The sequence below is a fragment of the Microchirus variegatus genome, assembly GCF_963457635.1.
Source record: "Microchirus variegatus genome assembly, chromosome: 3".
Classification (NCBI taxonomy): domain Eukaryota; kingdom Metazoa; phylum Chordata; class Actinopteri; order Pleuronectiformes; family Soleidae; genus Microchirus; species Microchirus variegatus.
The window spans coordinates 29,583,754-29,600,367 of NC_139804.1; the positions used below are offsets into that span (position 1 = coordinate 29,583,754).

The 16,614-nt window shown below is 39.2% G+C and overlaps 1 protein-coding gene across 1 annotated transcript; it reads right to left on the reverse strand.

Annotated features, from left to right (window-relative positions):
* Positions 1-442: 442 nt before the first annotated feature.
* ap2s1 (adaptor related protein complex 2 subunit sigma 1) lies at positions 443-5,245 on the reverse strand. Its single transcript, XM_083887230.1, has 5 exons — positions 5,122-5,245; positions 4,152-4,301; positions 3,637-3,750; positions 2,442-2,501; positions 443-1,816 (listed from the first exon to the last, which is right to left on the reverse strand). The coding sequence occupies exons 1-5, from the start codon at positions 5,122-5,124 to the stop codon at positions 1,715-1,717; spliced, it is 429 nt and encodes a 142-aa protein (XP_083743356.1). The 5' UTR covers positions 5,125-5,245; the 3' UTR covers positions 443-1,714.
* Between the last annotated feature and the right edge of the window lie 11,369 nt (positions 5,246-16,614).

The following is a 16,614-nucleotide window of genomic DNA, read 5'->3' on the forward strand; positions in this document are numbered from 1 at the left end:
GTCTCTTCTATTCTTCAGTCATGCCATTCCCTGTTGAAGGCAGTCAGGGTGAGGTTAGGATATCAGGATATCAGAGGACTGATATGATGAAGAGTAAGTACCCTCCATGTCCTATTGTCGGGATTTATGTTTCTGGGTCGATGGGCGTAAACAGCCGACAGAGTGGTTTAATGCAGCTGATGTGGATACATTGACTGATTTATTGATTCTTGACAGGCTGTCAGGATGACCTCATATCTAGTGTATAATTGCATGTGCAAGAGCTGATGTCTCACCACTAGATGGTGCTAAAGTGTTAATCATAATTTTAAGACAATAGCACTTCCCCAGCTCATTGATATTTTAATGCAAAGATATATTTTCCTTTTATTGATGAACCAGAAACAGTTGATGAATGTATCACATTTTATTTATTTATTTATTTACATATAATGGAACATATTGATACTGGTAATTGAATTGGGGACAATACATACAAACATCTTCCACCTGTAAACAGGTGGACAAGAAGGGAAGTACATATGTCACTATTCCTTTATAATCCTACAATTAAAAAAAAAATACAAGAGTTCAACAACATTGACATTTGAAACCACATTTTTTGAGTGAGTATTGGTGCATTATATTAATTTCATAAACGTTTATGTTTTGGCCTTATTTGCCATATTTAAGTTCATGAGAATTTTTTAGGAGGAATTTAAAAACCTGTTTATTTGATGCAGTGTTGAACATGTCAACACTGCTCAGACTGTGTAATGAACAGGAACCACAATATTCAGCATCACACATGACACACTGAATGAACATACCATATGACGCAAACTTCACAGCACTGTTTTGTATAAAATATACTTTTTTTTATGCCCAGGTCTAATTTTGTCTTGAGTGTTTTTAAGTGTAACTAATGAGCATTGTCTTTAATGCGATGAAATTTATAGTTATTTATAGTCACTTGAGCGACTGTAACCTGCACTGTTGTCTGGCTCAGAGCAGGTTATCTAACACAGAGTCAAAATGGTACTCATCCTAAGCACACTTCAGTCAATTATGAAGTTGACGCACTCGGTCGATTGCTCTGAAGAGCTTCCACCGGTTTACAGTGACTCTGATGTAAAATGCAGAAGAGCCTTGGTGAGGACTTCCCTTAGACAGTTTCATAGAAGTGGCTGCAGTGTTCTTAGACCTTAATGAGCACTGACTCATTACAGGTGGCTCTTTATATGTGGTATGTGTTAGTTAGAATAGTGCCATTAAATGAAAGGTGAGGGCATGAGAGAGAGAAGTGTCAACCTGATGAATTTATGTCATTGTTTCCACACTCGATAGAGATAAATGCACAACTAACTACATGAAATAATCTGCAGCCTGAGGCTTTAGGGATAAAAATGACCCAATACAAAGAGGACTGTAACAATATATGAAATGTCAACATGTTGAAATGTTCAGCCTTTGTATTGGTCGACTTCATTAGGAGTACAGCAGGTACAGAATAGTTGGACCGCGATGATATTTACTGAACTTCGACATTGTATAAACAAACATACGTAAACAATATTGTGTATTTCTTTTTCTAAACATCCCTGCTAGTGTTGGCTCTGTGGAATGAATGAAAGAACGGGATTCCTTTCCAGAGAAGGGAACAAGGAGAGGGGTTGGTTTAGGTGCCAGGGCCACAGATTAGTGAGCAGATAAGGGAAGGATGGTTGTTTAATTTCTACTCAAGTGACTGGAGCATGAGGAGCTGCTTCAGGACCTTGGTCTGACTGGTTTCCCTGATCTCTCCTGCAAGGAACATCTCATCCACCACTGTGTACACCTTAAAAGTAGAGACAGACAGAGGGAGGAGGCTCATTAGAAGGACGATGTGGCAAAACAATGTGATCAAAGTCAATTTTATAGCTAAACAAAGAAAGAACAGATACCACAAACCACATGAAGCGTTGCTGAAACTGAAACCAATGTGACATTATCTTCTTGGGGTTTCCAAAATATTATGTACATGCAGTGTCTTGTCATCAACATGTAAAAATAACCACTGGATGACTTCACACACTGAGCGAAATGCCTGAGATTTCCGAACCCCCAGAGGAGCGTAATGTCCAAAAATACCCACATTTCTTAACTACTAGTTGTAAACACTGCATCAAATTGCTTTGTGCATTGTTTAAGTGAGTTAAGCATGTGGGCAGATGCCGTAGCTAATTAGCAACAACACTGATGGCTGCTCAGGGAGCTCAAAGGTTCCTGCTGTTTGGCATTTGCTTCTAAAAAAAAATATATAACATGATTTAGATGGATCTCACTCAGTTATTTCTAGCTGGAAATTTGAACTCTGTTGTCATGGTGTCTTTATTTTTGTCCTCCTCTGCTTCTTCCCTTTGATGGTTAAAAAAAACACAATTAAAAATCCAACAACTAATAATTAACTCTTGTCTCCTTACCTTGTAGAAGTTGAACACAAGGTCCAACTCGCACACATTATGGAAATATTCATTCAGCACCTTTTAAGAAAGACAAGAACGCTCTGTCAGATAACAGCCAGCAGATAACCACACAGTTTTATATCACAATATATGGCCATTGTGTGACTTAATGTGACCCATTAGTGCAGAAATATACTGATGCTGTAGCCTGTAGAAGCAGCAGAAGCCACTTTACCGTATAATGAGCCGATTTCCACTAACACGACCCTATAAAATACGCCAAATTAAAATGTATGTGCTTCTCATTTTGTATATGAGAAAGTATCTGACACAGGCGGAGTTACTAACCCCTAGTTAGCTATTAGCAACGGTGAATAATCCTATAAACACAAGTGTGTTTACAGGATTGTGGAGATATGTAGCAACAAGCTTACTCATGATGACGGCTGTCTACTTCAGGCTGCATACACCAAGTCAAACATTAAATAATAATAAATAATTTTAAATTGTTTTTTGTTTTTTTAAACTGAAAAACCAGTTTGACATCACTAAAATAAATGACAAAACAAGACTTGAATTGTGCCTTATTAAACTTTAAATTAAAGTTTCAATATTTAGCTAAAATGACTTTCCACCATCACCATGGTAGTTCCCTTTCCAAAATATAAAGTACAAGTGTTTAAAGACATATTTGTCTTGAAACATTTTGTCACTTTACTTTATGCATCAGTTTTACGTCAAGTCAGCAACTATCTGTATAATGTCTACAGGAACTGCATTTTTTAAAAATGTATTTATTAACAAGCTTATCTCATTAGCAAACCAATAAATGTGTGACAGTGACTCAAAGTAGCCTAAAATGCCACCATCATTACAGTAGAACATGTCATCTGAAATTCATGACGTACAACATTTACAGGGCATGAGGTGGTGACTGAAGGGTTTGAAATTATGTGAAGGCATCTAAATACATTGTCTAGGACTAATCCCTGGTCAGTTATTGAAAGACATATCTCGGATGCAATATCTTGTCATTACAACAAGTCATTAGTACGAGTTAAAATAATTCAGGTTGGATAATAAGGAGAAGCAAGACGGTACAGGTCAAAAATATCTAGAAAGGAATCCTCAAAATCCCTGTAAACAATCGGACCGTGAGAACCAAATCATCATAGTTCACTTACTTAAATACAGTGTGTTTTGAGTCACTTACCTCTACAAAATTGTGAATTCCCTCAAGGTATGCCAAGTTGTTATCAGTCACATCGACACAAATACAGAAGTAGAGACCAGCATAACGCCGATAAATGATCTTGAAGTTTCTGAACTGTGAGAACAACACAGACAAAGGGTCTCAATATTTTTCTCCCATATTATCACAGCAACAAGAGCTTAAATCGGACTTATAATTCCCAGCTTCAAGGCAATACATACCCAGTTTACATATTATGACTATAAAACAAATTGCATAGGGATTAAAGTCTAATTCTTGAATATGTATTCCAATGATTGTAAGGGTTCTTCTTCAAGAAACTTAAGATTTTGTGAAACTAATATGATTTGACTTCTAGACTGATGATTGTCTTGCAATATATTATCACAGAATCGTTTTACTGCAATATTATTGGTATTGTGTACCATGCACTGAACGACCTGGAAAAAGAATAACACACAACTTATACATAACTTACATAATTTGATTGCACAAGACAGGGACTGATCTCTTACCTCCACAAAGTTGGTGTGTTTGGCATCCCTGACAGTTACCACTGCATGCACTTCCTCAATCAACTTCTGCTTCTCATCATCATCAAACTGCATGTACCATTTGGCCAGTCGTGTCTTCCCTGCTCTGTTCTGAATGAGGATGAAGCGGATCTATATGGTGAAAAATAGAGAAAAAAGTAAGACAACATTAGAATCTCATACATATAATCTCAGGGGGAAATTATGTAGTCTACACTCCAATATAACACCCAATTTTCAATATTGGACAATCAGCAACTTTTACCTTTTAATTATTTTTGATTTAACTTTTTTAAATTTTGATATCAATCAGCTGATAGATGAATCCATTCCAAAATTATGATTAGTTGCAAACCTATGTAAAACAATTAAAAAATAATAACAAGCAGTAGGATAATGAATTAATAGCATAACAATCAGGATTTAAATTTCCAAAATACACAATATTTGCATGCCCTCATATGGGTAATTTAACCTAATATACCTGAGTCAGCTACTTCACCCACTTCTGGTTTTAACGCAGAGATAATTTAACCTTACTTTCCTGTCACATGCGATGACCTGTTCATACTAAACTAAACTAACTAACACACCAGAACACACCTGTCGTTTAACTGTGTAGTTTAGATTACAGATAAATACAGCTTTGCCTTAGTTGTAGCTAATGTAACAGCTAGCGTTAGCCGAACCGCACCCACTTAGTCTGTAATGACAGCGTCAGTAAGAGTAGTATCAAGAGAAAAAAAAGACTAATAATAGATCTCCTTCAGCTGTGTAGTGGTCTGTGTCTGTGATAAAACATTGTGACTCTAAATGTGTGGCCTAGTTATTCTACGACTGTTGGCTAGCTAACTTGCTTTAACTAGCGTTTCCCACTGACTGAATGAAACTGTTACCTGGCGCTAACACGCTAATGTGACGGAATAAATGTCGCTGTATTCCAAAGACATACCATTTTTGTATCCTTAATGTGGACCTTGGAATCTCCACGACGGTTCCTGAACAATTCAATGTACAATTTTAGATAAACACATCAGTAATTTTTTCGACCGCTCGTCCGCTATCTTCCAGGAGCTAACAGGAAGAGCCAAACTAGCTTAATTCGCGCTGCATGCTGGGGGATGTAGTTCTCATTCGGCACACTTAGAACACACGGAAGGTCATTCCGCACTACAAGACCCAGCGTCTGTCCGCGGTGCGTCTTGTTGAGAATCACATGAGAAGCAAAGGGGACGTCACTGCTGGTTCCTGGAGCAGTGACTTTTTCGTGTGTACTGGTTTGTTATTTCTGTTCACTACTCTTTTCTGTTTTGTTTGTTTTTATTTTTGTAATATTTTACAAAATTTTTATATCTACATCCATTACTGCTGTAACAGTGTTATATACAAGGAGTTCGTATCTGACGTTCTGTATTTTTGTCATCAATAAAGTTTGTTTAAAAAAAAAAAAAAATCCATGTGCACTGAAGTAAAACTAAAGATGGATGACAAAAATGTGCCACATGACATCACATAATGCAACAACATATATGATTAAATATGTGTTTAATTTTGTTAGTGTGAGTGCATGTGACACAATTCCCAGAATGAATAACAGAGCAGAAAAGGGAGCCATATACAGTATATTATTTTCCACCCTCATTATCCATTACATTATCTGTGGGGGGGTTTTCTGCAGAGTCAGGGCTCAGGGTTTGTTTACTGCTCTGACCGAGCAGCCAACTCACCGCAGAACATCGCCCAGACAGCTTGGACAGCCTGCCTCTCTGAGTGTTCAGGGCTTTTAGGGAGTCAGAGGGGGGATGGGGTAACTGTGATTGTCAGGGATTGCACAACTGTGAGTGGAGGAATGTGCTTGCCCTTGGGACCCAAAAATATTTTAGCTGCAAATACAGAGAGGGTTGAGGTGAAATAGGGGAGAAAAAAAAAACATAAAATGAAAGAGAAAACCAGACGGGGAGTAAATGATAAGTGTGGAGGTTTTTCTTTTACTTACTCGATGACTGCAGCTTTGTTTTTGTTCTGGTATGACCAACGTGTCTGTCATCAATAAACCATTACGTGCATATATTTTTAAAAAATAACCGAGAGCTTGCCTTAAGCGGGCAGGAGAAAGGGGTGTAAAACAGAGGCAGATTACTCAAGAGAAACTTTGACCCCTTTGCTAATCTTGCTCTGTGTTATAGGGGCCATGCAAATATTGCTGAGAGCACAGAGACTGGTGTGATTGGACAGGAGCTTGTGGACTTAGTCAAACGGAGGGCAGTGCACCTTGAACCCTGCCTGAGTGCGTACCTAATAGTGGGTCACACTTCAAACTTTTGTCAAAACACGCAGCGTAATTCATTCACAATCATATCTGTATATAATTAACATGTAAAATTCCAGTCCTTGCACTTTTGGTTTCTCTATCTAGGAACCTGGGCGGATGAATACTGCAACAGCTTTTTCCTTGTAATTTTAAAAAGAGTAGTCTCTGACATGATGCCAGCATTGTTTCTGGGGAGCACTGTTTCCCCCCCCTAGAGTGTCAAACTCCATTATAAAATGAATACATTAGGTTTTACGGCTTTATGAAATGTTTGTTTTGCTATGACAAAGAGTTTAGGTTACTGAAGTGGAAGTGTATTTAAAATTAACTTTATGGATGGACTAACAAGGAGAGAGAGAGAGGAGAATTCCAGGAGAAAGCCCCAGTGTAAGACACTGAACATCTGTTTGCGCTGTTAACACAGGCAGTTGTCTTGTACAACATGGCAGACATTTCTCCAAGTGCGTGGAAGTAATTGCATTCTTTTTTTCCTTTTACAGAAAAGCCATCACCTACCTTAGGCGTTTTAATTGCTGAATGGACAGACTGTGTAAAAAGCAGCAATCTATGATTTTTCCTCAATAAACTTATCAACAATTGTGACTCTGTGCTGCTCGTGATGCAGCCAAGGATCATTAAAATGTGTTAGTAGTGACTAATATTTGAGTTTGTGAAGGGGAGATGGAGATTACCCAAGAGTAAGACCTGGGGCAAAGACGAGCAAATGGACCAAAATAAAGTTGGTGAATTACAATCGTGATGACGTGAACACATTCCTGATTTTCAGCTCATAAATAGTTTTCGCAACAGGGCCGAGCTGAACAGTTTGACACCAGTGATGTAGTATAGCACATAAAAAGCTGAGATATGGCGAGTTAATCATTATAAGGTAAATAGGCACCGATAAAAATCAGCTCGAATATTACCTGTCATTAATAATCTGTTTGGATTGTATGCTCCAGTTTGTATAGAAGTGCCTGTATAGCACAACCATCAAATATTCTGTAAATATTTCATCATCAGTGGTTACAGAAGTAGTTAATACTCCATGATACTGTTAGTAAATGGGCCTGAAAAGCAGAAGAACCCATGTTTGAGAAGCAAACTGGCCTTAAAGAGGAAACATTCATTCAATATTATGACAAATGTCAGACTATTACGTTGTTGGATTATAATTTTATTACTGATTTTATTACTCTAATTTTATTACTGGTGCCAGTAGAAATTTGGTGTTGTATGTGCCTAGGCATCATATTTTAATTGCACAAAACTTATGGAACCACAGACGGAAAATGCATTGTATGTGTAAAAGAAAAGAAAATGGCTGTCACTTAGGTTTTGTTGTTTTTTGTTGTTGTTGTTTTTAATTACCAACCAAATAACATGTTAACAATGTGTCATATTTTATACATACATTTATACAGAGTAAAATGTTGATTAGTATCTGTAAAGTCATTGGCTTCTAAAATACAGTGATAATCTCAGTAATAATTGACAGAAAATGGAAAATGGGAATACTGAAGTAAAAGACGCTTAAAGTATAAATAGATTAACACAGATGAGCAAATTCACATTGAGACTAACATAGTTTTGATGTTTTTATTCGTTATTAAATCATTTAATTATATTCTAATAATTGCTTCACTGAAATCATATACAAACATGTACACCATTTTTTTTCATATAGATTGTATACATGTTTAATGTATATTAAATAGGTTTTTATTATTAATTAGATGTGATAGTCAGCATTACATGAAAACACTGAAGTAAAAATACCATAAAATGGCCCAAATAATGAAAAATGAGAAAACAGGAGTAAGATTACTGTACAATTTTAGTTGAAGTACAAGTTTGGTTGTCTGTTGGAGCAAATTTCATTGAATTTTTCTCCCCCATATTTTTTTCCAGTTCATGAGAAAATATTAATTTTTTTTTCAAGTACAATCATTTCTTCACTGAAATCATACTCAAACGAGTATAACAAGGCTTTGTACTATTTTATTTTATTTTAATCTTAGGTTATTGTACTCTATTTGTTGCTCTTTTTTAATTTTATTTTTTTAAATTTAAAATTGTATTTTTAACCTTAATTTCTTAATTTTAATTTTAATTTTTTATGTTTACATTTTTTATTTATTTTTATTTTTATTTTTAGCGTGTGCTATTTTTTAACGTGTGCTCTTTCTGTACTTGCTGAGTCTGATATGGAACTGTAACGAAAACAATTTTCTTCGGGATAATAAAAGTATTCTGATTCTGATTCTAAAGATCACGTCTAACATATAAAAATTAGTATTTTGTTATTAATTAAATGTACCAGGCAGTGTTAAATGAAGATACTGGAGTAAAAAAACAAAAAACTTTAAATTGCAGTTAACGTACTAATCTGCATTTTCCATGACATTTTATTCATAGTTATTCAACATGAGATCTTATTTTTAAGATCCTCACTGAGCTCATTTTTTGTTTTATTATGATTTGAATGAGTTGTGATAGTTATGGTTTGGTCACCACACGTGTTAACATGGAGTAATGAACAGTGGTATCATTAACAGAGAGGGTGTGTTGTAATTGTGTCCATGAACCGCTGGGCGAGACTCCCTCTCTCTGTCTGTGTGGATAGGAAGGCAAGGCAGCAGCAGCAGCAGCAGCAGATGCTGGATCCCGGAGAAGGTCCGCCATTATCGGGAAGCTGAAAAAAAAATAGACTTAAACACACACCGTCACACATTTAGCCTGTAACGTTCGGGGGAGGAAAACACCGCGGTTCGTTTCCGTCGAGCTCGCTGTTTTCTTGTTCGCTCAACGGCTCTTTTTTCCCCTTCTTCACCAAACGAAGGCAGGGCACTGCGACCGTGCTTCCACCCGGACTCTTTTATTTTTGACACAACAAAGGAAATAATAATTGCTCAAAACAACGTGGTGGTGAACCAAGAAGGGAAAAAACACACAGAAACAGCTCTTCACCCCTCACGCCTCCCCCTTCTCCTGGTGTCCAGTCCGTGGTTGAGAAGAACGAGGAGTTTGAACAGCATTTTTTTCCCCTTTTTCTTGACGATATTTGACTTCTTTTCCCCCCTCACTCACTCACACACACACAGAGAAGAGAGAGAGGTGTACATGTGAAAACTTCAGACTGCTGGAGAACGGGGGGAGCACTTGACGTGGAGAAGAAAATGGACAGACGGTGTATTTAGTGAGAGAAAAGGAGTCCGGGGTTAGGGAGTGTTTTTTTTTTTACCTCTGCTTTTGCCCCCTCTTTATTTAAAAGTCTTTCACCGGCTGTGAGATAGAGAGTGAGAGGAAGAAAAGGAGTGGACGACAACTGCTTGGACAGGGAGGAATGATATGGTATGTAGAGCACACACATTTCTTCTTCTACACCGAATTAAACACGTGAAAGGGCACATTTTAGGGAGCTCCAGTGTGTTAGCTTCACTTTTACTTCTGCACACACACACACACACTGCTGCAGCATGGCTTGATAAGAAATTTAAGAAGCTGCGAACAACAAGAAAATGGGAGGCAACCTCGGTTCTGCCCTCCTGAAGGGCTGGCGTGACTATTATCTTTAAGCTAGTAACATTACTATTCTTAATAAATAGTCAATATTGTCGTGGTGGTGCATTGATGTCGTGGAAATATAGCAAGAGAAAGCGCCTGTGATGTGGTCTCGGGGCTTGTCTGGGCTTGTTTTTAGAATGGCAAGTTTACAGAGGAGGAAAAGGAGGTCATAAAAATGGATCTGGTCCAAACATTAAAATTGTTTGCACAACAACACCTGGAATGCGTTGGGTCTTATCAGCCACGGGGGAGAAGAACAACCCCAGCATTGCCTTGATTACAAGGACTTGCATTATTGCAAAGGGAGAAATGGGATGTTTGTGCTGATATGTGTGTCTACAACAGGACTATCAGGAAGCTGCTATGACTGTGCTGTTTATCTCATAGTTACATTTAACCAAAGCATTGATTAGACATTGTTAAATCCTTATTTGTAACTGAATGACATTTTTATATGGTGAGTTCAAAACTGAAGCAGCTTTGGTTGTCATCATCTTTTAGGTCACAATAACTACAGGAAGCGGTTGAACCAAATTCAAAGGCACATGTACTGTGGTGACATCCATGTTCCCCTTTCTTTTACTGTACCTGCCTCTCACGTGATTCACAGTCGGTCCACATTAGCTGCCCAAATATCTCCCATTTAATTTGATTGACTCTATGGATTATTCTTTACCCGGCAAGATGAGGCGTGTATAGGCTGATTGGAGGGTTACCGTTTGGTTACAATATGACACAAACAATGTTGGTTTTTGTGCCAGATGTAGTCACAGTAATGCCGAATCACACCGGCACTGCAAAGTGGTCAGTGCCCCATCATCAGCCACTCCCTTTCTGTCAGTGCTTCCACGAGACTTCAGTACACTTCTCTTTTTAGAGTGATTCTGCCTCTAAATATCAATTTAATATTGATTTGTGAAGATTTCCATAGGGGTAACATAAGTGGGTTATTATCTGTAGATTTGTAATATGGAATTTACCAGGGACGGTTTTGGTTTTCTGTACTGCTGTGTCACTGTCTATAAGAGGTCCTGTGCATAAGACTTAGTGCTTTGTTGTTTTTATATCTGTCAAATTCTGCGATTATTGGCATTTGGATTGGAATTATATCACTGAAAGTTGGTCTTGTATATTATTAGCAAGCTGTGAATGACTTGACATTTTAACATGTAGAAGCTTTTTATTTTAAAACTGCCTACATGTTTACCTTATTTGCTGTATCTGTTCGAGTAATGTGATGTGTCAGTGTAGCACTGCTAAAACAACAAATCCACTGGTGGCCCAGAAGGCAGCATAAGGCAGCATGTGCAGAAGTCCGGATGTCCAGTCCGACTAATTGGAAACATGCAGGAGTAACCGGACTATGAATCGCATTATCCCGGCATGCTAGTTCGACTAAGACTAGCTCGATTGTAGTCGGACTAAGGTGTTTACATGACATTAAGAAAACCGAATTATTGTCATAGTCTGACTGAAATCGGACTTTTAACATGCATGTCACGAGTATCTAACGTGCCAAATCAATGCGCAAGATGATTATTGTACTATATGTATATATATATAACGTGGATATGTTGACGTGTTGTGTGTTGGAAAGGAAAAAGGCTCACACATTCAACTCAAATGTATTTGTATAGCGCCAATTCATAACGTACATTATCTCAAGGCACTTTACAAGGTAAGGTCAAGATCTTACAATTATTAAGCTGATCTGGCAATCCTTCAGTGTTGCAGAGGACACAGGTTGTGCATATTCTAAGACAACCTCGGAATGTGTCGGGGGGGGGGGGCTGTTGTGAATGTGCGTCCTTGGTGCATTCACACCTGCATTTAGAGCTGCCCACTTCTGATTGAATCGCTCAAGACACATGCTAGTGTCATTTGTGGACATGGCCCAAGTTGACTCATAAGTCAGCATTAGCTGGCAAAGCGTTGCCTGGCTGAGTGGTTTTTGATGAGCTTCTATTCCTCTGATCTTAATCAGCGGTATTGGGAGCACAATGCTAAGAAAGAAGTTAACACGCACACATGTTTTTTTTTTAGATAAAGTGGCCTCTTTGCTCTCAGGTAAATGCATTAGTAGATGTCAGCACTTCACCCGTTCTCAGCTTGATAGGGCCCTTTGCAGCGCAGTCACACCTCTTCAGGAAGCCTCTTCTTCCCCTAATAGCTGTGCCATTTGTCCAGGCAGCAGAATAGCTACCAGCATACCCACTCTTTCCTGTCTGTCTGTCTGCCCGCCCACCCATGGGCTGCAGATTGTGCTGCGCGTCCCTGGGCTAGAACATGTTCCTGGGATTAGAGGAAGGCGGGCTTTGCTCGTTGGGATGTAGGTCAGAGAAGCAGACGCATCCCTTTGATGAGGACACTGTATGTGAGAATCCCATCCCGTATAATATGAATCCATAATACTGTGAAATGCTTTGAGAGAAAAAAACACTAAGTCCTAGCTTAAATTGTCAAAAGTTTGAAATGAGAAAGGTAAATTGAGGTACTTGGTCTGAAAATATGCTTTAAATCACCAAGCTCAGTTGTGTGCCTGTTATTTCATTAAGCAACAACATGTTTCTTCCTTGTTCTGCTGAAAACTTACCCCCAACCATATCACTTCCATGTGTCGCTGTTGCAGTGGCCTCTCACCTGCTCATTTGCAAAATCCACAGCCAGCATACCTGTCAGCGCAGTGTGACTCCATATGGCAACGGGATGGGGAAATTTCCTCACTCATCAGAAAATGTGCTGTTGGCCAAATCTCTCCTCTCGTGTATTACAGGAGGGGTTTGCTTGTGAGTCAGTGTAAGCCTGTGTTTGATGGAGAAAGGAGCTAATTATAGCGGGCAGCTTTGGAGTTTGCTGGACCAGATTACAGTCACTCTCCTCTCAATGGCTGCCTTGTTCTAGTGGCTGATTATTAGGCAGAGAGAAGTGCATTCTGGGATGATTGTATCTGAATTTCCATTAGAAAGTGTGCCTATCTCAGTTGAACTGAGGTTCTCTTTTCTCCCCACTGTTTCGGCTCCCTCACTAATTACAGATTTGCAGATGGGGACAGCTTGATGTAAAAGGCTCTGTAGTGAGCTGCTGCTCTGTTTTAGAGGCAGTTCAACTTTGTACCCTGATGACCTGACCCCTATCAGTAATGCTGGCTGTACAGAGTGTGGGATTGAGTGACCCATTAATAAAAAATATCAGGATATATCCTCCAATAGGGGCAGTCCTAAATAACGATTTGGTTATATATCGTCATCCTTCCTCGTGCAATACAATAATCAATACGCCAGGGCAAATATTGATATTTTAATTAACAAATCAAGGCACTTGAATGAGGGGATGAGGGAAACATGGGCAGATAATGGTGGAGAAAGCTACGTAAAGAGGCCCCATCCACATTCAATCCATAGACCTAATGCACTTTGTTCTCTATGTTTTGAATAAATAGAGACATCCTAATGTGGCTGTAAGACATTGGTGATGTAGTTGAAAGTAGCTGTTGTACTTCTTTGTGGAAACTGTTTAGAAGCATGGTGACTGTGGCGATAAAGGACCAGTATGTAGACCACAGAGGAACGATAACCTCTGCACGTGAGCAGCCCTGCTTTGCTATTCCAGATACAATTACACAACGGGGTGCAGGGGTCATAAAGAAGGGAACATGAGGGGAGAAGTGGGCGAAAGCTAGAACTATGAGCAGCAAGAGAGTGACACAACATAGTATGTAGACAGTTGGAGAGAGGGGGGAAAAAAGCTGCAAGAATGAGAGTGTGAAGTAGAAACTCAGCAAACTGCTGCCAGGCTATGCTCCTGGTATGTGCCCTTTCAGCTTTGTCCTCAGGGATCAACCAATCAATGACAGCCATAAGTGACCCTGCTGCTTGGCTATTGGCCACCGCTGAATTCCATGAGTCAGCATGTCCGCAGATAAGATGTTATGATTGAGTTGCTGCCAGTGAAATGAGGCCACTGTCCAGAGTTCAGTAGGTTTGACATGATTGTACCACCTATATGCATGCAGTGAGTGCCAACATTGTACTTAACCCTCAGGATTTCCATGTTTTATTAACCGCATTGGGGATTAACGTGAAAGTGGAGGCTTGTTATGCATCAGCACTCCATTACGTTATCATATAAAGGGCATAATGGGCTTCTTATTGTTTTCCAGTGAGTCGATGTTTATGCTAAACGTGGGGATTTTAAAGGATGGAAACCTCTCGCCCTCAGAGACAAAGAGGCTGCCCTGAAATCCTCCCACACAAGTATTAAAGGATAACCTCAGATTGCCATCTCAGGACACACATGTACGCTCACTCATTTCTCACACTAACCTGGCACTTATTAATTTTTGTCTCAACCTGTTGCCCTGACCTACCTTAATCCCATCTGCTTCATTGCCTAAATTAGTCTGGAGTCGGGAGAAGAAGTGTCTGTGTGTGTGTGTGTGATTGTTCGACTTTCTTTATGTAGATTCTCCCTTGTGGTGCCTTTCAGTTTCCTGTAGGAACTCCTATGATGCCTATGAGTTGTGTTGGGAAAATGTAAGGAGCTGTGAATAGGATGGCAATAAAATCTACTTATAACTAGAATAATATCCAATATGAATATATGATGGTATCTGCATAATATAGTTCTAGTTTTCAGAAAAAGCATATACTGTATATTAAAAGTATTCTAATTTACACTGAATAACTAAAGAGTGGCAACATGATTGTTGCTTGTTTCAATTAAACCAATGTCAAATAAATTCACACGACGCTGATTAAGCATCACACACTGTCTGCGTTTCTCAGTACAGAGGTGTTTGGTTTTTGTGTCACCCAACAACATTCCTCCATCAAGGAAGGTGTTTGTACGATAGCTATGGTCGTAAAAAGACACGGCAGCTCACAGTTGACGTCTGGACTATGGAGAGTTGTCCTTTCAGAAGGCTCTGTGTAGCTTGATGTTAGCGCCCGCCTCCTTGGCTGAAAATGCCAAAAAGCACCCCACAAAGTTGCCCGTAATCATCATAGTGCTGACTTGTGCTAGGTTTATCTCACAGTGGCATCTCTGTCACTCACTCCAGAAGCTCAATAATGTGTCTTTACTTCTAGCAGCTTGTTTTGTTTCGTTATTATCAGAGATATACCTATAGTATCATTGAATCACCTTTCAGCAATGACCTCGTACTCTTAATTGCCCCGAGATGGCTCTTTGGATCTGTTTCCTTGGATCCTTGGACCTGATATAAAGTCTAGTATTTCGTAACAACAAATGTAATCGCTGGTGTAACTACCTGACATCACATTTCTTTTCTGCAGGTGAAAGTTTGTCCTGTAACTGCCATATATTTATTAAGTGCTATTTTTAATTCTGAATATTTACATTTGCTTTTAGTTCTGAATCATGATGGGTACTATTAATGGTCAAGTGGAGGAGGTGAACTGTTTTCCATTTAAAAGCTGCAGGAAAAAGTGTCAGATTCAACATTCAAGCAATAATTGTGCCGATAAATGAGTGCATTAGTGTGTGTGACTGTTTCATTATATCTCTGATTTGCTGTGCTACATGTAAGTAGGACAGTGTTTCACAGCTGTTTAAAGAGAACATAATCTGTAAAAGCACCTTGTGTGTGTTTGTGTTTGTGTGTCTGATCGACTCCGAGTGCAGGTGTCACCACCTATGAAGACGGGCCATGTTTACTGCTCTTGTGGTGTATAATATTACAACTTTAAATAAACCAGCAGCTGCTCTGTTCAAACTGTAAGTGAAACCAATAGACTGTGTGACCGTCTACAGCTATTTGCTGTCTCTAATTGTTATACATGAGCAACTATATTAACATTGTGTGTAGTAGATTATGGTGCGTGGTGTATTGAGTGTATAAAATGAAACTGTAGGCAGAGGCAGAATGCAAGGCTGTGGCGTGATGTATAGTCGCGTGTGTTATCTGGGCGCGTTGTCTATTCATCTTGATGTCTCCAACATAGTGTAGCTGCCCGGTGTTCTGACAACTTCATTGGAAGTGTCTTTGTTGGTGCAGCACTCAGGCAGAACACAGAGAGGTGGAGAGAGGGAGGCAGAGATGTTTCACTCCCAACACATTCTAATGAAAGTTGACAGGTTTAATCACAGACTGATGAGAAACATAGTAAAAGGAGAGTGACAGAAGTTGAGAGGTGAGGGAAATGGAAAAGGAATGCACTAGCAGAAGGAACCTCACTTTTTCTCACTTTCCACAAACTCCTCCTCAGCTCTCATTTATCACAGTTGCTTCCTTCTGCCTCTTTCTTCTCTTTTTCAAGTAATCTATGAAATATTTATGTGCAGTGTGTTTTTCCCTGTTCCCATCGCCCTCTCCATCCACCATTTTTTCTGTCCTCGGAGCGCAGTAGTGTTATTGTCAACAGTGGTTAAGGACACAGGAAGGACGTCACCTTGTCACTAGATGTTTGTCTCAGATGCCACTTCAGGGAGATGTGGCCACGACAGTGGTGGCCTCTATGTCATCTCCTCCGCATGCACTGACACTACCTCACAGAATCTTACTATGTTGTGATTAGATATTCTTAAAGGTCCCATATTATGCAAAAT